This window comes from Leptonotus elevatus, chromosome 7 (genome assembly GCF_054856555.1).
Source record: "Leptonotus elevatus isolate MCC_2025b chromosome 7, RoL_Lele_1.0, whole genome shotgun sequence".
Lineage (NCBI taxonomy): Eukaryota > Metazoa > Chordata > Actinopteri > Syngnathiformes > Syngnathidae > Leptonotus > Leptonotus elevatus.
This window is the reverse complement of record NC_141245.1, coordinates 13,624,176-13,649,112: the sequence shown is the minus strand read 5'-3', so window position 1 is coordinate 13,649,112 and position 24,937 is coordinate 13,624,176. Positions and strand designations below refer to the sequence as shown.

General features: G+C 37.8%; 1 protein-coding gene across 8 annotated transcripts in view; it reads left to right on the top strand.

Moving 5' to 3' along the window:
- The window catches only part of gramd1bb (GRAM domain containing 1Bb), a 101,184-nt gene that overhangs the window by 14,154 nt on the left and 62,093 nt on the right, over positions 1-24,937 (top strand). For 6 of the 8 annotated variants that reach the window (XM_086079828.1, XM_086079833.1, XM_086079832.1 and 3 more), the window contains exons 2-4: positions 6,753-7,822; positions 12,804-12,890; positions 16,428-16,454. In XM_086079828.1, coding sequence (XP_085935954.1) covers positions 7,413-7,822; positions 12,804-12,890; positions 16,428-16,454 — 524 coding nt within the window. In that variant the 5' untranslated portion in view covers positions 6,753-7,412. Of the gene's footprint in view, positions 1-6,752; positions 7,823-12,803; positions 12,891-14,580; positions 14,783-16,427; positions 16,455-21,169; positions 21,541-24,066; positions 24,111-24,937 lie in introns of those variants that run through there. The other 2 variants (XM_086079835.1, XM_086079837.1) reach the window with 2 other exon arrangements.

Below are 24,937 nucleotides of genomic sequence, written 5' to 3'. Positions count from 1 at the left end.
TAGATATATATTTTTTTAATCCATGGTAAAAAGGCTTCAAGATGCCTATTAAATGACAGAAGATAAATATTGTTTTGATGCACAATAAGAGTATTGTGACTGCTAAACTCTCAGCACTCACTCATTTTACTCATGGTCCCACAGAGTTTTAATGACGGTAACGGTTTTATGTCACAGTGCCTTCACAGAGGAGCTGAAAGCCTGCAACATCCTCAGCATGGGCTGTTCTGGAGATTTTGTTTCTGTGAAAAGTCTTGCTCGTTAGTACACTTAGCACTGCTCTTGTTTTTGCTTGGCTTTGGTTTGAGGGTTTCCTCTCTCAAATAAAACCACTCTGAATGCAAGTCACGCTCCCCGACAGCCCTTTTCTTCTCAGCTGTTTTGAGACCTGGGAAAATTGCCTTTTACCCACTAGGAAATGACATTTGTAAATAAAGCAGCTCACTGGTGCAAGTGACAGCAGTGATTGTAGGAGATTAGATTTTACATTTGGGCTTTTCAGTTTGTTTTTTTTCAGTAGATGGATCACCCAAGATGGGAAATGACAGTCCACAAGCTCGAGAGAATAGTGTAATGTTTGCTTGTCCATCATTGATCTCTTTCATTACGTTGGCATAAATGGCAAGCTTGCGACAACTCGAGGCTCCCCAGGCAGAAAAGCCATCTGTAATTCAACGCCGGCTGAACATCTGTGTAGTTAGTCATGCACCATGACAAGGATTTTTACGGCCAATTGAGCTTGTTGAATGGGTGCCGGGAAGGAATTACTTTGATTGGGTCTGTTGAGTACCAATATTGTTAGCAGGAGCTTACTTTAAGTCCTCCATACAAAACAAAGGTATTTCAATTTATTTTATTTATTGAGTGCTATTGGTTTACCTTTTCACATTCAACTTTTATTTTTTATTTTATTTGTAGCCCAGACACAAATTACTGCCATCGCCTCTGGTCCTTTGTCGTAATGGCTAATTTGTCTGAACTCTGTGAGAAACTTCCAGCCATCTGTTACAACACTAGATTCACAGAACTCTCTACTGTGACTTATTTATTTTATATGATAATAGGCAGATGTGAACATCTGGTCCCAGATTAGGACTTTCTGTTCTGAAGACTTGATGATTACTCTTGTGTTCATCAAAGCCACCTGTTGGTGTTTACATTACTTGCCCACAAAATGGTAGCACAGCTATAAAAGTTTGAATCGTTATCATGTTTGCAGTACATTTTTCAACTGTATCTGTTGAAATTCCATGCATCATCTTCATTTTTGGGTCAAATTTGAGATTGGTGACATGTTAAAATAGTACAATTATCTGCCCATTACCGTAATCATGGTGACTCCATGACACCTCAGATCTACTGTAGATGTCTTGTTTGTTATTTACCCAACATCACTTAATGTCGACTCATTGTTGTAAAACTGGAGTTTAATTGACCTACTTCAGACAAATTCACTGCTTATCTTTCTGCTTTATCTTCATGCAGAGCAAATTGAATAATTTGGCCTTTTCATCTTGTGACTTTTTTTTTGTTTCATCTCCTGTCAATTTGTTGATCTTTTAGGGCCTGATGATGTTAACACTGACCAGCTTTCATTGGAAAGTATGAGCAGTAATAAGGAAATGAGTTACATTTGGTGGTGTCTTGTCCCTTTCGATGTCAGTGTATAACCATAATTCAGGATACAAAAAGCCTAAAAACCCCAAAATTTTTGCGATTATGAAAAATATGAGACCGAGATCAATCATTTCAAAACTCTTTCCAACATTAATGTGATGCATAACATACAAAATATGAAGTCAAAAAGTGAAATCAAAAAGTCTGCACATTTGAGGGGGTTATCAGGTGGTGGCAGGCGTGTGTTGATTTAAATTAAATGAGTTTGAACATGATTGGTTAATTCAGAATACATCCCCAGCTATATTAAGAAGGATGTGCACACTTGTCCCGGCCAGGCTTCACCACCGTAGCATCACGCGTGTCGCAGTTTGCCGGGCAGTTGGTGGCATCCATGCGGCTGGGTTCAGCTAAACTGAGAAACGAACAAATCATTTCATGAAGCGATTCCAGTCATTGGTTTGAACACGTTGTTCACGAATGAGACAACAAAATTGTCCTTCAAACATGATCGGTTTCCTCCCCCCGCCCACCTGCACAAAAAGTGTTTGGTGTGCAAAAGAATGGTGACAGACTGGGTGCAGTTTTCAATTTCCAGTATGCATGTGATGCGTACCAATGCACCACTTATGTGCACCCCAGATTATAATGTATCTGAATTTAAACCCATTACACATAAAAATAATCGGTCTGATTTTGAGCCGAATTCCTCCCTCCCAACCCATGTCAGTCAAGGCTCAAAATGATTATCTTGTAGTGTGGGGTGTGCTTAACGGGATTCTCCCCTATCAACCTTCCTTCTTTTTATTGTTTTATTTTATTATGTTTGCAATACCCCCCCCATTTCCCCCCCAAAAGATCATGCATGATATCACTTACACAGAAGAATATTTTCATTATAATTACAGTTACATAAAGGTAAAAGGCCATTTCAGCTAGTTTTCTTTTTTTTTCTTTAAATTTTTTTTTCATTAGCGATGTTTTTTTTAACCCCTTCAAACCCTGATTTTTTTTTACTACGCAATTATTATTAATATTATTATTATTATTATTATTATTATTATTATTATTATTTACTGATTTTGACTATTTACTGATTTTGACTCTTTTTCCCACATATGAACAACAAAGATTTTTTATTTTATTTTTTGGGGGGGGGGTTGTCAAAATTTTTATATGTTTATAATGGACGGCTGTAATGTGTTGTAAACTTACCAAGCTTATATATGTAACATTTTTAACATGAACATCATGCAAATCAACTTGCAATTGTGACTGGTTAGCTTGGTCAATCATGAACCAGAAGTGTTGACATTATCCAAATTATGCATTTTTATTGGTTTGGACATGTAAATATGTCATGTCCTCTGCAATCATCTATTGGTCTTTGGCCAGAGTACAACGCCATGCTTCTGTTTTGGGGGACAACACGTCTTAAATTGTTTCATCACAGTTAAGATCTGCAGTAGCAAAATTTGTTTTTTTTCCTCACTATTCAGTTTTACACCAATGTACTTCACCATGGAAGAGTGCCTTTTCCATAGTGTTAAAAACCTATTCTTAGAAGTTTCTAAATAAAAGATGAATGCATGCATTTTTAAGTTGGCAGATGTTTACATGGTGGGAACAGCAATGCGTATAGAATGCCCTAAAACCTTTGCAGTGTGAGTGACTTTGGTGCTTTATAATACATCATCGTCAACATTTGGGAGCAAGCTTTGAGCTTGTATTAAATATTAACATGTGGCTCAATGATTTATGGCTCACATTTTAGAAATAATATCAGGGATTGTAAATACTTTAAAAAAAAAAAAAGTCTATTGCGCCTAAATCTCATCCTAAAATAACATAATTTAGATTCCAGTTTCTTCAAAATAGCCACCCTCTGCTCTGATTACTGCTTTACACACTCTTGGCATTCTCACCTTTAGGAACTCCTTCAATACTGTTGGAAACATATATATATATATATATATATATATATATATATATATATATATATATATATATATATATATATATATATATATATATGTATATATGATAGCCCTTTGCTTGTAGTGTCAAAGTAAAAGTTTCACCAGATGCTAGTTTGCACTGGTAGTCAATGACCAATGAGCTTGGCCTCAACACATAACTTTTGTCCCACTTTGGTCATTTCAGCAATGATTAAAGCAATGAATCTACCAATGACCCTGCAGCCAAATAGTTGTTGTCTCAGAGCACTGCGTTCTCTTACACTGAAGAAGAACACCATATTCAGAATTTAAATAAATGATTTTTTTTTTATTATGTGTTTGGCTACAGTTAGCACACGTTGTGTCCCATCATAGCGTATCATACTTAATTTTGACATTTTGATGCATATCGGCATTGGCCTTTAAAATAAATAAATAAATAAATAAATGAACAATCTGTCGGCCAATAAGATGATCTTAAAATTGGGTAAACTCCAGAGAATTATTTATTGAATTATATGTTCAGGTAACTTCTTAAGAGATGCTACTAAGCCTGGGAACTCCCTTCACTTTTACTTTTTGTTTAAATTTAACTTCTACATAAGTGTAAAATTAACCTTCCAATTCGACAGAAATGTTGGAAAACTTTATTGTAGAAAACTAACTAAAGGGTGCTATTTACTTGTTTAAGTTTTCATCGAACTTTCTAAGACATGTTTTTAGCCTGGGACATTCCTGTAGTTTTTGTTAGAATGTTTAAATAAAAATATACATCCAGCAATTCATTTTCGCTTATTCCTCACAAGGGTCGCGGAAAAAACTTTAACATGTTGTAAATCTGAAAGGCTGTTATAAACATTCCTTAAGACATTTTAATCAAATGTTTGAGTTTGTATTATTATGACATTTTAATATACATTTTAATATACATTTTTTTAACCTTTTTTTTTTATTATTGGTTTACTGCAAATAAATATGCTCCAAATACTGATTGAGGTCCTTGACTACTAACAATCGATACCGGTATCGTACCTAAAAAACAAAAAAAACAAAAAAACACAGCAATCTCTAGAACACATTTAATTTATTAGTGTTGTCCTCTATTTGTATCGGGGCTAACTCGTGGTCCACCAGATCAAGGAACTGGAGCTGTCGAGAGCATTTTAGTGTGGCTGTAATATGAATGATTGCCACCTACAGGACTGGAGTGGAACAGTATCACTCAGCATCATTCAAAATGATCTTTGAACATGTACTTTGTACACCATATTTGTCCAGTTTCAAATATGTACATTGCAGGCCCATTTTGATGGTTAATTGGGCTCATCCCAATTTGTCATAGGTTCTATCAGCGTTTGCATGCCTCCCTAATCTCTGAAAGCGACACGCTGCTAAGAATAGAAATGCGCTGAACAATTAAGTTCAACTTTGATGATCAGTAATGATGTGTTCAAAGCAATCAATGTCTATTCTGTCCTACACCGTGTATCCGCTACGGAGAGGTAACTGTCATCTCAGTTACAGCTGTAACAGCAAAGCTCCTCCGTGGTAGGTCCATCTGTTCACGCTATTAATGTATGCATGACAAAGTTCTCAAGCTGCGCCGACACAAGATGGCGAGACTGCTCGGCTTCCTTCTGCTGTCCGTTCTGCTTTTTAATATTATTATGGGGTGCTCGTATGCACAGGTACGCCGTCTCTTGCTATAAAACCTCGTATCTTTTTTTTTTAATGAACTTTGCCTCATAATTAATTGCAAAATAACCAACTCATCAAAACTTATTGAAGTAGCTTGAACACACTAAACTACATTCTTTCACAGCTCACCTTATTTGAGCCTGGAAATGGCACACTATGACCCAAAGCTGCCAGAACGTGCGAGGCTGCAATGGGAAACGTTGTATGGCCATGATTTATTCATGATGTTTTCCTGCTTCCACACTCCAGCCTCCAGGTCACAGGGAGTGTGTATTGGCGTTTTGCCCGCAACCATGCATAAAAGATGGTTTGCATGTTTGCTGTCACTTCCTTTTCTTTCCTATGTCATGGCTCCTGCTTTGAATTTCTGGCCGAAAATCCTATTAGATTTGAACGATAGCAAGAGTTTGATGATCTTTAAAATTCTTCAACATATAATTTGAAAAATAAAAATAAAAATCTGGCTTAATTTTTGGTCTTTTAGTCTCATTTTGACTACCGGTAGTTGTCAATTTTCATTTGCAAGGATTAGTTTTCATCTCAAAAATAAAATAGATAAAGGATGTTTGATTTTTCAGATTACCATCAGTACGAATTCTCAACTCTTAATTTTTCATCGATATCGATACCAAGTACCGATACCAGTAGTAGCTACTTTTGATACATAAGATTTCGCCCTCCCAAAAAACACTCTCTCTAATCTTCCAATTTCTTGTTCCTGATTATAAAATGGCCACAAGAGGCGCAAGAACCGAAAATGTATTATAACGCTGGTTACTAGCCCGGTGCCGATACTTGGAATCGATACTTGCCCATCTCTTTAATAATAATTTATAATTAATATTTATGTTAAATAATTATATAATTTATATCTGTATATGCTCCAGTACATCTTTTAGTGGGTATTCTTGATTTTTTTTCTATTCTTGAGTTTAAATTTTTAAATTTTTTTAGTAAAAATTGTAATTATTTTATAGTTATAATCAGCTGTGCCAAAACATCACAACATGGGCCCGTCATTAATGGATGCCCATCTTTTGGCGAAAAAATACACAAACTGAACACCAACTGAAGCGCCTTCACGTCAATCGATTAGCACAGACGGTCCTTCTCATTCTGTGTATTTTTACATAAAGCACTGACCGAAAATGTGGACAAACTCGTCAAATGGGCATCCGTCAACGATGGGCCAATGTAACGAAGGTTTTGCCCAGCTCTGGTTATAATAAACTTGTAAGGAAGACAGTGGTTAGGGAGCTTATACATTTGGGCTGGTGCATGGTGGTGGCTTTAAATAGCTTTTTACATCCATTCACAACAGTGCTGCCTTCTTTTCTGTGATTGAATTAATGGTGTCAACTTGTGTGCGTGTGTGGCTGTCTTTGTGTGCTGTGTGTGTTATCGGTTGCTTAACTTGGCCATCATCACACTCAGGCTTGCCTGAACCCTGCAGTCCTATCACCTCCCTCTAACCCTTAGGCTGTAACTGCGTGGAGACAATGATACCCTGGAGTGCAAGACCGGACCTCAAGCGCAGCCCTGCAACAACCAGCATCAACATCACAATAACCTCATCAAACCACCTCACTGACTTTAAACTCCAGCGAGAATTGTATTAGCGGTGCCTTCCGCATTACTGTTACCCGAATAAGCAAAGGTGACAGCTTTTGGCAGCGAGGTCTTAACCAAAGGCAGTGTGTGTAATTTGGCCTGCAGGTCCCCAGAAAAAAACAGGGGAGTTGGGTTACACTCCCTGACATGCCTTATACATGTTTCATCTGCTGCTCAGAACAAAAGTCCCATTTGTTATCTAATACAGCCTTCTCCTCCCAAGCCTGCGAGGTTGAGTTTTGTACCCTATGATTGCTCTTCAGTCTGTAAGCGAGCCACCCACAAAATAGATGCATATCATTAAACAGACTATAAGACCCCAGATAGCAGCTATCAGGACTCCTCAGCCAATACTTCAGTCTACAGGCTGGCATTTGACAAAGACTTGCGCAGAGCACTAGGAGAACTAGGAAGCGTGAGGATCTCCAAATTGGCAAGGATATACATTGCGCCTGCTTCTTTCAGTTCTTCAGGAGTCTCTAAACCTCCGAGTGGCATTGCAGTCATTCCTGGATTATCATAGTTACCATGAGTGACACACTCAGACCACCTTCGCTCCAAGTGAGCGTTCCAAACGATGCCCCGGTATATTCCGATGGAGGTAACAACCCCGTGTCCGATTGCTCCATGCGATCCAGCTCCTCGACGCCGACGCTCCGCCGCAAACGCTTCAAGATGCGCCGCATGAGAAACGTCCCCAGCGAGAGGGCACTGGAAAGTGGGCAGCTCAGCGGCGGTCACCTCAAGGCTCGTTCGCGCTCCGGCTCCAAGGAATACCTTCAACTGCCATCCATTGAGATCACGCCATCAAGTGATGAAGACGGAGCGTCTTCGTGGTCTCGCTGCTCTACGCCCAGTGCCTCCCCACGCCGGAAGCGCTTCCTGTTAAGGAAGTGGCTGAAAGTCAGAGAGAAGAAGGAGCAAGGCAGTGAGAGCAGGTTGGTATGAGCTTTCCCGATATAACTTTCCTTTTCCCACTACTGCTGCATTCATGACCTTCATCCATGCTGCTTCAGAGCATATGCTAATTCATTACTATGTTACAGAGTACCATATGCCACTAATTTATTTAGAAGATCAGCCTTGAGTTTTTTTTATTTTTTTTTTATCAAACACCACTAATTAGAGCATAGGTCGCAAACTCAGGTCCTCAAGGGCCACAGTCCTGCATGCTTTAGAGGTTTCCCTCTCCCAGCACAAATTATTCAAAGGATCAGCTCATCAGCAAGCTCAGCAGAAACCTGACAATGATCCTTATCATTTGATTGACGTGTGTTGGGGGAGGGAAACCTTAAAACATGCAGAACTGCAGGCCTCGAGTACCTGCGTTTGAGACCAATGACTTAGAGCAGGGGTAGGCAACCCTAGTCCTCGAGAGCCGCATGTCACCATCCTCCAACACAGATGATTCAAATGATCAGCTCTGGACTGGGGCTCTCGAGGATGAGGGTCGCCTACTCCTACTTAGAGGATTTTGTTCAGTTCAAGGCAATGAATATTATACCAGTTGATATTATGATGCTGCGCTGCTCAATGAACTTTTGTAATCAACAATTCAGGATTTTGAAGATTGTTTGGTTCGCCAGATATATTTGGGTGCAGAAAATATTGTATTTTTGATCAGTACTGATCTGTACATTTCTCTTTGCAGACAGGTTTTTGAAATCCAAGAGCATAGCCATTTGCAATTTTAGGTTTGCCTTTTAAGCAGTGGCATAATTCTTGCATCAGATAATCTTATCTTAATATTTGGCCTCTTGGAAGTTGTCTGGAAATGAGCAGGTAAACATGTGGTCTTATTTGAAACGATGACATCATTTCAGAAGATAAGGTAAACCAATCCAGTCTCTGTTTTTTTCTCCATAATGAACTATTGATGAGACATTCCACTTTGGATCCCAAAGCAACCTTCATGCAAGCATTTGAAATCACACAAATTAAGATAAAATAGATGACATCATTCAACTGAGACAATCAAGCCCGAGAACAAGGGTCAATACATTTTCGACAGTAGTTCGCCACCAGTCTTGTTTGAGGAGATATATGTAATATGTGCCAGGTAGCTCTGCTAAATCCTCCGAGGCCAATTACAGGAATTGGTTCATTGCTCACACCTTCAGTAGCTTGTCTTTATCCAAGACTCCATGTCTCCAGAGGCGTCATTTCTGAGGATGAAACTGTCATTATATCCAGTGGAGCATCAGTACAAACCTGCTTCACCTCACCTTGGAGTCTCATCTTTTTTCGGTTTAGTACTTATACAGACAGCACTGTGCCATTAAGACAGCATATTTCTTCATGAATCCAGTGATGTAGGAGTGTCATAAATTATCCACATATTAATGGTTTCGCGATGTACAATTGTGAGAACACTTTGTACCGCTGTGCATGCAAAAAAAAAATTCCCCAGTCAGCTTTGCTAGCGTTTTTTTTTTTTTTTTTTTGCTCTCATATCTTTCGAGGCCTGTTTACAATCTATTTGTACCAGAAGTTAACAGGAAACAGGTACTATTTTTTTATCTGTTCAGTGACTCTGTTGAAAAAGTTTCCCATTGAATAATCTTTCGTCCCAACAACAAGCTTATTATGTGTGTTTAACAAACGTGTTTGCTTGCAAATCCCTGTGCAACAGCTACACTATCCTTTGTGAACCGCAATATCATTGGTGAACGTAAACAAGGGTGCGTAGGCATGCAGTGAAGGACGACATGTACACTCCTCCTTTTTTTTTTTTTTTTTTTTTTTACTGGTGGGAAAGGATCGATACTAGCTCTTTGGTATCGATATGATACTAGGATCGATCTGCAAAGCCCTACCAAGCAGACTTTTCACCTATCCCGGTGTGATTATCACCCCCTTTTCTGTAATGTGTTGGCAGGATCCCGGCCGAGAATAAGGTGCTTCAAAGCAGCCTTGCCAGCGGGGAAAACCCAAGTCAGCGCATTTGCTCAAATTGCGCTAAACACCTTTTGGGGCTTTTAATGGCCTCCTCTCATCCTTCTTCTTCTGGTGTATAAGGATCACAACCGACAATGAAGTGCTTCAAGACGGCTAATAACACTCGCGAGGAGTTTGCGCTTTCTTTTGGGCCATACTAATCTAATATATTTGCAATATGTGACAAAAAAAAAAAGCCAGTGATTATCAATCAAACTCAGAACATTGACTACAACTACAAATGACAAGTGCCCACCGTCGTCTAGTTCAATCTTAGAGAGTAACAGATAAGAGAATAACACTAATTCTAAAACAAAATATAATTATGAGATTAGAAATACATCAAATACATTTTCTGGGTGCAAATAAGTCAAACGTAAACCGTTTTCTAGCAGTGTCCAAACTGTTGGACTAGGTTTGCATGATTATGTACTTTCACCTAAACGGACTGGTCTTTAAGCTGCCCAGTTAATATGCAAACATTACGAGTACTTATAGTTAATGGGATACTTGGCCCTATTGCTTTACAAGGGTTGCTCTTGTAGACAGAGTGAGGATTCAGAAATTGACCAAACTGTAAGTATTTAAACTACATTAAGGGTTTTGAACCTTAGTTCTGTGGGACCACGTGGGTAGGCATTGGTCAAACGGTAATTGAGTCAAATTATTGGTTATTTTCAATTGTAATGGTATGAAATATGATTGTTCGGCTGTACTTTTATATCATGCAATCTCTTTTGTAATGAGCAGGCTATACTGTTTTTTTTTTATATGCGCCAAACTTTTTTCCCCTTTTCCTCATTGGTTACATTAGTGTTAATCCAACATGTCAGGTTTTAGTTACATCTCTCCTAGCGAATGAGTGGAGTTTACAGTATGAGGTAAGACTGCTTGTCTGGGACGAGACAGTGAAGTCCTGTAGCGGGATTTGGACATCTTGGACTGCATTTTCCCTTGACTTTCATTGCCCTAAAACTCTACACATTTTTATTTCAATTTTTAAACACAGGTTTAATTTAAAAGAATAGTGCTTTGCTTTATCTTATAACGATTTTGAAATGTATTATAGATCCACTTGTGCAGTAGTGATTCCAAACAAACAAAAAAGCAGATGATTGAGCACTTTGATTAAACATTCATTACTAGTCCATCAACAGGAAGGTCACATTAACCACACAATAGCTAATGTTGTTTAAAAGACTCACTTGACTGACCCAGCCACAGACTCAGGATCAGAAATGACTTACAAGCACCAGTTTTGTATTCAGTAAAAGTTCACTTTGTTAAACAGGCAAGGCTTTAACACCAGGATGCAACTTGTGCCCACAACTTAGAGCGTAAGGTACTGGGCAGACATCATCAAGTTGCCTAAAATGCTGGAAGGCTTCACTAAATGCGACAACAACCTGGAAGATGTGAAGCGAAACCAGAGCAGGTGACCAGCTGGTGCTTTGTTTGTTTGTATAACTACATTATTGTCTGAAAATAATTAATAATGAGGTTTGCAGCTGACATTAGACAATGAATGAATGCCTGAATGAGAGGCAAATGGGCATGGGTCCATGCATGGCAGTGAGTGGACACGTGTGACACTCAAGTGGATCCATTTGTGGTTGATTGAAATTTAAAAAAACGATTTGCATTTCATATATTGTAGGTTGATGTGTACTCTTGTTGATTAAGCTGCACACTAATTAAACTAGGAATTGCCGTTTTACTCATTTACCTTGATGGACAGTAGGAAAATTAGCAGTCAATAAATGTATTTATTTATTTAGTTTTAATGAATATATAAATGTTAGATTTTTAATGAATGGGAAATGTTCTCTTTGAATGTATGTTACTCCTGTTTTGCTACCATTGCTGTATTGAATCGAATAAGAATGCCAGGAGGAGATCTTCGTGGATATTGCCCAGTTTAACTTAACTGCTTTAAGAACTCATTAGCACGTTCATGAGAAATGTTCTAACTGATCTTAATTTTTGTATGTTGCATGTACCAACCTAAGCAGGATGGTTGCAGTCTAACATTCCAATCAATCACTCAACTATAAAATATTTCAATTGTCTGCATATGTGTTGTTGGGATTTTTGTGACTGCCCTGAACTTTGACACACGACAACAGATTTCACTCTTCTATGAAATAAGTTTATTTTTCTTTCAACATACTTGTGTGATTGTTGAATTATTCATCAGTCATTGTAGATATTTTGTTCATGGAATTAGAGTAGTGTATGATACAATTATGATTTGTTTAAGGGGTCATAAAAACAATCTTCTTTTAATGTAGCATAATTAAGCACTTCCACATATTGACACATGCTCATACTCATGTGGAGCATTTCCTACTTCTTATTTTTTGGCTTTAGCCTTTTTATTTATTTATTTATATTTTTTGCAGCACAAGTAGGCTACTTACAGTATAGTCTTCGTCATAGATGTCATGTAGCCCCCTCTTGTGTCAATACAGGATATGTGCATGTAAAGAACCTCAAATTTGAACAAGTTGCCAAATTCTGTTATATAAAATCCTACTTTGTATTTAGGAAAAAAATTATATTCAACATTCCTCTATTTTTACTATTATTTATGTTGATTTTGTTGGAAAAGCATGTAATTTTGTAACCTATGTCCTTGGTTTTGCAGAGTTGTCCCATTATAGTGCATTAGATGCATCTACGCACGTTAGTCAGCGTAAGACATTTGTGGCGTGGTGTTCAGCCGATCCAGCTGTAACAGCAACACATTTAGGGCAGCGTGATGGATAATGCTACACTTTTGCCCCACCGGACCAAAACATGCCGCGATGCAAAATGATCCTACATTCATAACTGGGACAAAGTGTCGTTAATATAATTGTCCGTGTCCTAGATGCTATGCTGTACATTTCTTTTCATTTCCCAGCTGTGCTTCTTGTTTGTAGGTGCAAGTATGCCATGTATGCTTTAGGTGAATAACTGAACTCTCTTGTGTGACTGCAGCAGCCAGCAGAGCAGCCAGCAAAGCAGCCAACAAAGTAGCCATGAAGATGACGCCACTCGTTTCTTGACTCCATTCAGAGAGGAGAGGTGAGCAAAATGTTTGAAATTATTTTCAGTGTGTTTTGATTGTGTCTTCATTTTTAGTCCTATCCTATGGGGCACATGCACACTTTCATGATGAGAGTAATGACTAAATGCATACAACTAATACTATCATTATTAGACATTCTTTCCCACAATGTCCACTAGAGGGCACATCCTCTTCCCAGCCAAACAATTAAATGTTTTTTCTCTGAATATGTCTTTACAGCTCACCAATTACTCTGCTATGATGTGTTTAACACAAATCTGTATGTTTTTTGTTTTTTTTTAAATCAAAAACAATAAGAGCTATTTAAGTATGTAGGTAGTCACTGATGGTGCAGTGCACAGGTGTCAACCTAAGGTCCTCAACAGCCGGAATCATGCATGTTTTAGAATGGTTCCCTCCTCCAACACACCTCAAATGTTCATCTTATCAGCAAACTATGCAGGAGCCTGACAACAATCCTGATCATTTGAATCAGGCGTGTTGTCCTGCATGTTAAACTGGACTGGAGTTTGACCCTGTGGTGGAGTGGGTCACTGGTCCTGTAAGTTAAAGTGTGTTTGGAAAATATTGTTTTGGTCTGATGAAACCAAGATTGAAAAAGAACACCATTAAAATTATGAACAGTTCCAAATACCAGTTCTGGCTTCCGATTGATGCAAAAAGTATGTCAAGAAAAGCCTACTAGAACATCTGAACTTCAAATGGTGGGATGTGTGGGCTTACTCCTATTTAATATGATCTTGATGTGATTCATTCTGAACACAGCCACACCCCAAAATTATAACAGGGTGTGTACACTTGTGCAACATTATGTCAGTTTCGTGATCCCCTCTCAAAAAATTTAATTTATTTTTCAGTGGAGTTGTACACACAGCAAAAAGTCCAGTGCTGCCAACAAAGTTGATTTTAAGTTGAGTTTATAAAGCGCCACACTCTACAGAGTTAAATCAACACTTTTAAATTAGTTAAATGTTTAACACTCGGAGAAAATCCATTTTAACTCACTAAGCAGAATTATATTAACACTACAAGAGTAGTAACTCTTCTCAGGCACGTCTGTTTTCTTTCTCAGTTGGTGTTAATTTGACTCCTTAAAGGTTTATCCTGACTGCAAGGATATTCTAAGTTAGCGACCACAGTCTCTTCTGTAAGCAAAAATGACTTCATGGGCCCAAACTCCTTTTTGTTTGAATGTCATTGTTTGCCAGTGAAGAGGAGGAAAATGGCGCTGATTTGTCTTTCTCAAACAGGAAAAAGTGCAGGTGCAAAGGTGGAGTTAATCTCACACTATGTAGAGTTAATCTAACTGATCAACTCTGTGAAATAACACCTACATTGGGCACTATTTAACACCCAAATTAACGCCCAATAATTTAACTCTGGAATGTTAATACTCCAATTTTTGGTTTGCAGTTTTTTTTTAATGGTGGGAATTTTTTTTATTAGCCTATTGTTTTCAAAAGCCTGTGCATTTTTTTTCCTACTGTTCCAAGCATATTAGCCTTGGGGAACCATACAGAAAAGTTCTGGTAGATAGATAACATGTCATGCCAGAAATAGTGCTGCAAAATATGAGGTTATTTTGAAATGCTAAAAAAAAATTGTCTGTGTATCACCAGCCAGTGTAGACAGTCTTCGACTCCGTGCACCGCTCACCACACCTTCGCTTATTCTTTTCCGTGCTCCTCTCCACACGCTTGTTTCTCGGAGTCTCCCCTCCTACGCATTGCTCGAGCACCGTCTCTACTTGCATGAACTCGGAGCAGTACCCATGGGATGCCTGGCTGCTCTCCTCTCTTCTAGCGAGGGGCTTTGGCAGCTGCTTGCAGGGCGAGTGGCGTTCTGTGGCCGGCTTTAGAGGGCACGGAATGTCATGTCTCCTCTGCAGGTAAAACAGCTGCATGTCTGCTTTTTTTTTTGGGGGGGGGGGGGGGGGGTGCTGCACTGCTGCCTGTTTCGGACTCTGCCACCGCCATTTCTGTCAGCCTCACTGCACTCTCGTGATTTCTTTACTGCGTTGCTCTGTCTAGCTGCAGTCAATTTTCTGAATGCTTTATGTGCACATATATTTTCTGGTATAGTAGCAGGAGGCTGCCAGCTCATTAGTACTGCTGCTGCCGGCTGTCTCAGCGACGCTGTCCGGTTTGCTGTCATTGTCAGGATGGAATGTGCTTGTGGACTTCCTCTTTTCTAACGGCACGTATCAGCTTATATAATAACACAATTGTGACTTTGCAAAATACATGTAATATGACTCATGGGCGAAGATGACGCAGATTGGGAGGCTTAGTGAGACGTCACTGGGTCATTATTTAGAAAGACGTTTTTATAATTATTGAGTGAAAGACGGTATTGCAAATGAACTTAGAGTTGAAACTTCGACATAACTTACAGTTCAAAGTCTATAATTATATAATATTGCAGCATATATGTGCGAAAACACTCCATATTAAATATACATGTGAAAATGGACCATGATGTTACATAACTAAGCATGGGCCAATATTAGAACCGTGAACAAAAATATTGCAGTATTACAGTATTCAAATTACACAAAATTACCTTTTAATTTTTTTCCCCATTGAACAAATAAAATTAAGACTGTTTTGTACAGAATTTTTTTTAAACATGATAAGAATAAATAAATAAATATGTACACGTTTCTTCTGTTTTAATTCTTCTTAGTAAGTCACAGTGTCCCATCACTGTTGCTATTTTTAGAACAGATTCATGGGCTACTTATGTTGTCCTTGGAGCTAACCAGTACCCGCTGGAACATTTTTTTTTTTAAGGGTAATGCACATTAATTAACAGCAAAAAGGCTCCACGTTTGCACAGTGCCTCTGTTGTTTCTCTCCCTCTCTCACCCCTCTCCTTTCTGCTCACCAAGAAAGAGAAAAATACGTTAATTCGGTGGCAATTAACTTCAAAGAGGCAGCTCGTTTACTCATCTCTGCAAGCAGCCAATCATATTGTGTCTTGCTTAGAAGCCCCCTTAAAAAAAGGGAAGAAGAGTGCCTAGTGATCCGCCCTGAGACTGAGAGGTTGTGGGTTCAATTACTGGCCGGGTCATACCGAAGACTATAAAAATGGGACCCATTGCCGCCCTGCTTGACACTCTGCATTAAGGGTTGGAGTTGGGAGGTTAGATCACCAAATGATTCCCGAGCGCGGCCCCTGCTGCTGCTCACCGCTTCCTCAGGGGATAGGTCAAATGTGGAGAACGAATTTCGCCCCACTTAGGTGGGTGTGACAATCAGTGGTACTTTACTTTTTACCTCTGACAGCCAGTCAGATTGACATTTTTGGACTTTTCATTAGAGTATTTATTTATTTATTTAATTGTGAGGTTTTGTTGTTGTTGTTAGCTTGAATTATTTTTCTGGGTGGTTTTGGAAGTTTTTAACTCACACAGTATACACTTTCCTTCAGATGGTTTGTGATGAAGAAATAGGAGACTCATAGAATGTTCTGAACTCCTTTTTCCATTCCAAACCAATAAAATTGTATTTCTCCTGTTTGTCTGTGTGCAGGTCTGACAGTGCAGCCGACAAAATCAGGTGAGTGCCCATTGCGACCCCCAAAAACAGATCATGTTGTTGGCCTTAAACTGCTGCAAGGGCACAGCCAGGTTGCCTTTGCTGTTGTCACCCCATTTAAGTCGAACCGGCCCTCCCATCCCGCGTGTGACACACATTGATGGCTTTGTGTGTGACAAGCAATGTGTCTAAAAGTGCTTTGCCTGTGGACTCAATGCAGTTGCCAGCCATGGAATGCCATTGTTGGCTTTGATTGCTGGAACAACACAAACAAGGGGGGTTTGTGAGCTGTGGATACAGTGCTGTGGAGATTCTAGTGTGTTAGGCAGCGAACCCGTGTAAGGTCACCCGCTGATATATCCAGAAGTATCCTCGTGATGGGGTTAAAGCTGAAAAGGTAGGTCAAGACGTGATGGCGGTAGTGATGATCAGATATGATGAACCTTGTGGTTACCCTGCCTGGTGTAAAATTAAGCTTTAGTCAACGTATTGCAATGTTTTGCTGCTCTCTGCTGGTCAATTGTTGCTACTATAGCATATATTTGTGTGATTGTGTGTGCATGTGAGCATATTTGATGATTAGTTGGGAAGAGACTTGACATTTTGTATTCCCAGTATGGTACTGTATCTTGGGTCTTGGCCGGTGAATATGTATGAAAGCAGTATTTGTTCAGGTTTGTCTGAACAGACAATGAAAACAGCTGTTGTTGTATGGATCCTGCATAAAACAAGCACTGAAATACTTGAATTCAGTTTGCATTGATATATCAATACGTTCAGCGAAGAAATGCCACATCAGCATCTTTGTGGCTCCACTGAGATTTCCTCTGCAGACTGAACAAGCACTTGCATGAAACATCATCTCCACTATTTTTGAAATAATGCCAAAATTATGCAGTTTGCCCAGATAGGAGAGCACCATAATTATCAGAACGTCGCAAATATGCTGGTAATATACAAACTGCTAATTATATTTTTATGTATTGACCTAACAATAGGCACAGTTAAATCTCTTCTTTTGTGATTACAGGGACACACACATAGTCCATTTTAATGGCCAAAATTCTAGAATATTATATTTTGAAATATTCCCTTCCCTTCCCTGTTGCAAAAAAAAAGAAGAAAAAAAGAGCTCATCTCAAATATATTTATTAAGTAAATCAAGTTTGGATTTCCCTCTCATTTGTTGTCTGCATTCTTTATGACCTCACTGCATATACTTGAGGTCTAAGTGGTCCGCAAAAAGATTGATTACTTTATTACAGCAACACAAGGTCTAAATAATGCATGTTGAAGTGGATGATAGAGTACCTGGGAACGTCTAGGTTGCATTCAGTCAGGTGTATACTGTATACTGTATGCAATGTTTATAGTAGGCTATACCCCTCATTCTAACTGTCAGGGGTCATTGTGATGCTGTCATATTTGTAGATTTTGGTCAAAAGATTTTTCTCTCTTCTTCAGTCTTTGGATGTAATGTCCTCGTTGCTCTTCCACTGTCTCGATTGCAGTATTATCGATCTTTGTCTGAGGTTTGAGAGATGTTTGCTTCCGCTGACGGGGGTCAGCATAATCTGATCTTTTGAGTCTGGAGACTGACAAAAACAAATCCACATCAGGTGAGCTGGCAGTAAGCAATGGGTCTGTCACTATTGATTATTTTTTAGAATTGATTATTCTAACCATTATTACATTGACTAATTGTATAAATGGATCAAATGTTATTTTACATTTACATTTTTACATTTTTTTATTACAAAACCATTTGTTCCCCTTTTACTGTTTATGAAGCAGTTATTCCTGTTTGTTTGATATTGTTTAGTAATAAATAAAAAATAAACAACAATTCAGCATTATCCCACAAGATGGAGTGATATACTATAATCACCAACCTTTTTTTAAAAGTGATTCAGTTATTGATTCCAAAGTAAAAGCATACTTTTCTGAAGTAAAAGTTTGCAAATGTCTTATTTTCTTTGAACACAAAATATAATTAGCATGCTTTGATTAAGAATTAAATAAATCAGAAAATAATTACTATTGAGATGCTGAAATCAGAGGATTTGGACAACTTAAAGTCAAACAATGGCTCTAAACGATTACTGGATTATTACCATCAAGGCTCGAAATGACTTTTTCAAATGAGTGACTTAATTTAAGGAGCGACTTTGATTTTGAGGAGCAATTATTTGCAGGTTAATCCCAGTGACCTGAAGCAAGGGTTTCATTAAACAATAAAAATATGACGACTGACAAATATTATGAATGAACAATTTCCTTCTTTATATGTATTTTTTTATTTATTAAACTCACATTGTGAAAGGCAGCAAACAAAATATATGATCGACTGTAATATAATTAAAAAATATATTTATTGTGTAGATATATATATATATATATTTATTTATTTTTTCTCTCCAGACACTTATTAAATTACCTGCCATTTTGGTGTTCAAAATTGGCTTTAATGCTGTTCCAGCCAGATTTCTTTGAAAAGTATACTCCAAAGCACCTAATTCCGGTGATTCCCGATCACGTCTGCCTTAGGTTAGCTTAGCAATTAGCATGGCTTCTACGTCTTTCCTCGTCATCCCATCATGTTATTCACCATCACGGAGGTGATCGTTACTGACTAAGGAGCGACTCTGCTGCGTGTGCAGCCACACCAGTAGCCAAACTGAAGTTAATTGTTAGCGAGCTAACTATCTTGGCGCCCACGTGTAGGTGACAAAAGAGCTTTGCAGCACACTAACTTAAAGTTGCTCTATGTAACAATTTGCACAAACTATCTTTACAATAACCTTATTATTTGACCATTGATGACTGAAAAATCTTATAATTAGTAGATTAACACCATAGCTATTCACAATGGCTACTCCTGCAAGCCTCTGGCCAATAGTTTTCAGACTGGATTTGGGTTAGAATTTCCGACCTCTGTCTGCGGATGTGACATAATGTGTGTATTGTGTATTTTATTTTTCTGCCACTGGTGATAGTAGTGATTCGGAGTTGAATTTTCTGCATTCACTAGCTTTAACGTGTGTGTGTGTCCAGCCTAGCGAAGCTTTTTGAGGACAGCTTCAATTGTTTAATTATTGGAAAAACTTTCAAATCTGTGATTCTCAGTTTTACTATTCAATGTGTTTTTAATAACAAAATCTGAATTTTGGTTCGTAAACTGCAATGTGAAACTGCTTATTTCGATACTTGCCAAAGTCAATTGATCGATCGGTGATATTTTTTCAGCACAGTACCAGATGGGTCATGAACCAATCTGAAGACAGTCATGGAAACCAAATATAAATATTTTAAAACAGGGCCTACAGCTCACCATTACTAGCTGTAAGTGACAGATCATTGTCGGTATAAATTTTTGTTGTTATTATCAGTACAATTTTGTTGATGGTGTACGGAAGAGTATTGCATTCACTTGAAAAAAAAAAGTCCCGTTTTTCTGACGTATTTTTGGGGGCAGCTTTGTTTTCTTGAGTATTTTTTTTCTGTTATATTGAATATTTTGTCCCAGTTTTTTTAAACAGAAAAAAAAAACGTCCTCTGTTTTTCAGATTTTTTTTCTGTTTTTCTAAGTAATTGTTCACTGTTTTATAAAATAATAATTTTTCAGTTTTTCTGAATATTTTTTTAAGGCTTTCCCCTCAGATATTAGAGAACAAACCACAATACAGTATACACATTCATTCCTTTATTGAGAACCAGTAAGTAAACATGACCATCTTATTGCATATGGAGGTGTGCGGGAAAGTGTCCGCTTCCGCTATTAGTGAGTCAGCAAGTCACTTGGACTTCAGATGTAAAAAAAATAATTACTATAACTATAACAGTTTTTTTGAAAAAAATATTTTTTTTAAATGTATTTATTTATTTTCTCTGTTTTTCTGAGTAATTTTTCCTCCTGTTTTTCTGAATAATTTTTTTCAGCCTGTTTTTCGTTGACAGAAAAAAAAAATTCAGTAAAACAGAAAATAATGATCAGAAAAACAGAAAATAAAAAAAAATAAAAAAACAAAGCTCCCCCCAAAAATGTGCCCGAAAAACAGGAGTTTTATTTATTTATTTTTATTTATTTTTCAAGTGAATGCAATACGCTTCCATAATAGTGGACCAATGAATATAACATCATTTTTTCCCCCTGATATTGGTCCAGTAGTTTTAATGCATCCCTAATTCCTTCAGCTGTTAGATGTCATTCACTTGTTCAGATCTACCTAATAAATGTCTGTTAAAAGCAGTTGTTGATGCTAAGAAACATCTGCTGTGTTTTGTTGGAAATGTTTGTCCTCCGCAGTGAGCTCCGTGCACTCGCTCAGCGGGTCCAGCTGCAGCTGCACACAAGCTCAGCACGATGTTATGACCGTGATGTAAGAACCCGTCTTGGTAAAATTAGGTCACGGGCTTAACCAAGGTAGTTATGTCTGAAAATGATTAATTTGGTGATGCGGTCGCAGCCTAGTTTCATCCGCTTTGCTGCTCATCGATGGGAAGGGCAGCGAGAGTGAGGAAGAGAATCGGGTGGGATGGAGGCAGGAGGGGATGAAAGGAGGTGAAGGACCACCCTTATCTAGCACAGCCATTCTCTGTGAGCCTACCAAAGGGGACTTCCCACACACACACCATAGCCAGCCAGCCAATCAGAGCACTCGCATCCTTGAGCCATCCTCCCTCGTGTGATTGCTCATCCATGCCTCAGCGACTCACATTTGAACCGATGGGTTTAGAAATGAGGCTGTGCACCGCCTGAGCGACAAACCGGCTACGTATTTCTTTTTTTAAACTCTGATGCTCGATGTTTAATTTTGTCTATATTAATGACACATTTAAGAGAGCGACAAAAGCTTTTTTAGGATGTGTTTTTGCTGAGACAGAAACCTCCTTGCTGTCTGGACATTCTCTGGCTTCCGAGCAGTCAGTTTGGAAGAAACAGTTGCATCACTTTTGCATCCGTGAGACTTGTGATGTAATGAGGCTTGCTGGTGTTTTCTGGACAAGTGATAACAAAAGAGCAGAATTGAAGTGATTGAAGAGAGGCCATGAGAGCGAGAAGAGAGGCCAGGATGGTGTCCACCTGTTCATCATGCACAGACAGAAGGTCAGGTTGAATTTATGTTCCCTTGGTGCATCAGTAACCCTCTGGAGTGTTTGTATTGCTGTCATGAGTAATATTTCCTAAAAATGCCTGATGTTAAATTTCATGGATGTTGACCAGCATATAATATTCCTCTGAATTAAATGATTATGTTGGCTAATTAGATCAACCTGATTACCCTTGAGATATTCTTTAAAAAAAAAATGCAGTTTCCATTTCCTTAGGAGAAAAGGAAAGTGTTATCTGTCATTTCTTGTTGGCATTTGGCTGCTGTACTCTACCCCACCAGGTACTCTGAAATGCATTTGCTAAGATTTATTGTCTATGTAGATGAGCTATGATTTTTTTCTTTCCTGCTTGGATTCATGTAAATTACCTCCGGGCATTAAATCGGCCTCAAAGGTATCTTTGCAATGTATGCAGGATGATCTTTTTACTTTTCGCAGTCATCTGGCAAATAGAATACATTAAAATTCTGAAACAAATGGAATACTCATTGTAGGGAATTATATATCGTCACAATATTATGAGTGTCTGTATGTCATTTGTATTGAGACAAAACCTCTTATGTCACAATCAAGGTTATAATAATTTATGATTTTTTTCCTCATTATTTTTAAGTTTCATTTTGCTTGGAATTTTGTTTAAGTTTAGTTTTGATTTGTTTTTTATTCATTATAGTTTAAGTTCTTTATTTAAATATATGGATTATTTGTTGAGTGCAAGATAATTTAAAAAGTCTAAAGTAATATCTAATATTGTAAAGTAAACTCTAATTCTCAGACAACTGACTTTCCTTTTACTGTAGCGATGGATGTACAAAAATACTCAATTTAAAATAACCTTAAAGCTCAGGCATGATATTAAATGGCAAAGACGAAAAGGAAGGACATTTTTCTATAATTATACTGTAATTTTGTCATTTTGTTTTATAAATGTAAGATGCAGTTTCAGTTTTTTTTAAGCATTTCCGTTTCATTTTATTTCATTAGCTATTTTTTTTAATCAATTAGTTTGTTAGTTTTTAGTTTTTTGAAAATGTTTTGTTTTATTTTAGTTTTAGTTGTCTTATTATTAGTTTTAGGTTTTTATTTATTTATTTTTTCTATATGGAATAGCCTATTTGTCGAGTGCAAGATTAAAAAAAAGGTCTTAAAAGTATTGTCTAATATTGTAAAAAGTAAACTATAATTTTCAAACAACTGACTTTCCTCCTACTGTATGTACAAAAATCCCAGAATAAATACCTTTAAAATGAACCCTAAAATCTCATGTATGATGCTAACTGACAAAGATGAAAAGAAAGGACATTTTATAGTTTTGGTTATCTAAACTTGGTCACATTTGAGTAAAATTATTTTTTTTCTTTCACAAATCTATACTAGATTCACGTGTGAATGTTTTTTTCTCTCTCTTTTTTTCTCCCTAAATTATTGACCAATCTAAAGTCTATGAACAATCTATTGTATCCTAACCATTCCTATTGCATTGCTTATTTTATGTAATTATATTCAGCTAAAATATAGGCTGCATTGATTTTCATTTGTAACCTAGTGTCAGTGAGCACCGGCATTGTCTTGTTGACATCAACAGTGTTTCATATACGCATTCTGTATTAGTGGACCATTATGACCTGTGCCTGCACTGCTGAGTCATCTCTAAGTCTCTGGTGACTCACTGTATACTTCACAATATTTGTCATTTTAGCAGTAAATGCTGATCACGCTGATGTTTAAGTCTTCTACACTGTCAGGTCACATGTTAATGCGTTTTAATTTTGCACACACACACACACTACTATTTGCATGATTATCTACAGGGATGAACTTAAATAGACTGGATCACGAATCACGTTTTCTTCAGCATTTTTCCGCCTTCTGATGATGAGCATCAAAGTGGCCATTTTTTCCTCAACGTGCCTGAACAAAAAGGGACATGTTAGTGTCATCCTTCAATAGCGATATGATGAATGTACCCTGCAGATTATCCAATGTCTTCATCAATAAAGAAAAATACCCTTGATTAAGTAATCGCGCACTACGTAAAATCCACTAAAGATGTTGACACATCTATGACTGCGGCATCAAATGTCACGGTCAAGTGTCACCGCAAAAAAATGACATGGAGGGAATAGGTGAAGGAGCAGTTGTGGGGCCTGTGATCACAGTGATTCATGATGCATGTGGGCGCCCATTATTGAGTCAGTGACATTGGAGTGAAAGGAGCTGCGCTACTTTGTACTCTACATGCGATTAAGCACACACAAATGCATGTCATTGTGTGCGAAGTCTTACTCAGAGATGACGGAGAATCTGCGTCTTGTTCCTCTGGCAACGTCACTGAATATGTGGTGCGATTCGAAGAAGGATGCTACAATGTGATTTAGCAGTGATTTTCATTTTCGATCCCTTTGTTTAACTGTTCTCATATGATACGGTATACACGTCAACACTAGCTTCTCACTATGTTCACACAAATATGATAATATACCAAGGCCTCTCACTTACTTTTCTGTACCCTCACTGATAGGCCAAGCAAAAGAAGTGGAAGAAACTGATATGGAAACCTCAAAGGTAGGATATAATGATACTCCACACATTGAGCAAACAAATATGTTGTACTTGAAACATTTACAAGTCTTGTGTTTGCACAGTTTGATTGTTGAAAAATGGTTTTGACACGATAGACTATACTGTACTCTGGCCTACCATTAGAGGGAGCTGTACAGTTTAATGTAACATCCAACTAGCTAATTGAATTAGCCCTAGAAGCTAGTCCAGCACTGGATTTTTGATCATGATAGAGCCGAGGCACTTTGAGAGCTAAGTATTCGTTTCAGGTTGTAATGTATTTGGCGTCGACATTTTGCATGTTTACACAACTAGTTCACTTTTTATTTACAGTGATGAATTATAAATCATGTCGCTTTAGTAGGATATGTCGGATTGAGTGTCAAACTTGGACCGGTGAGGATGATGAGCTGTGTATATTGTTTTGCATTTCACTTTTTTTTTTCTTCCTGTTTCTTGATTGCCCAGCATTTTGAAGAAAGCAAATTTTACTTGCAGACATTTTGTTAGCAATGAAAAGGATTTACACTCAACTGAAACAGCTACTGTAATTTGCTGTGAATAACACATTGGGGGAAAAAAAAAGGAGACTTTGGGATTTACATTTAAGAAAGTGTGCACATTGGTTGCATACATTGTATGGTAAACAGTATGGCAGCTTCACCAAGTGCAAATATTTTTGACGGCCATGATATAGTGTCAACACTGTCTTTTCTTTAGGTTTTGACCAGCAAGGCAAGACAGCTTTATTATAGTTCATTTCATACATACTGTAATTAAAAGTACAACATTTTATAACAGAGTTGATGACATTGAAGACAAGACAAAGT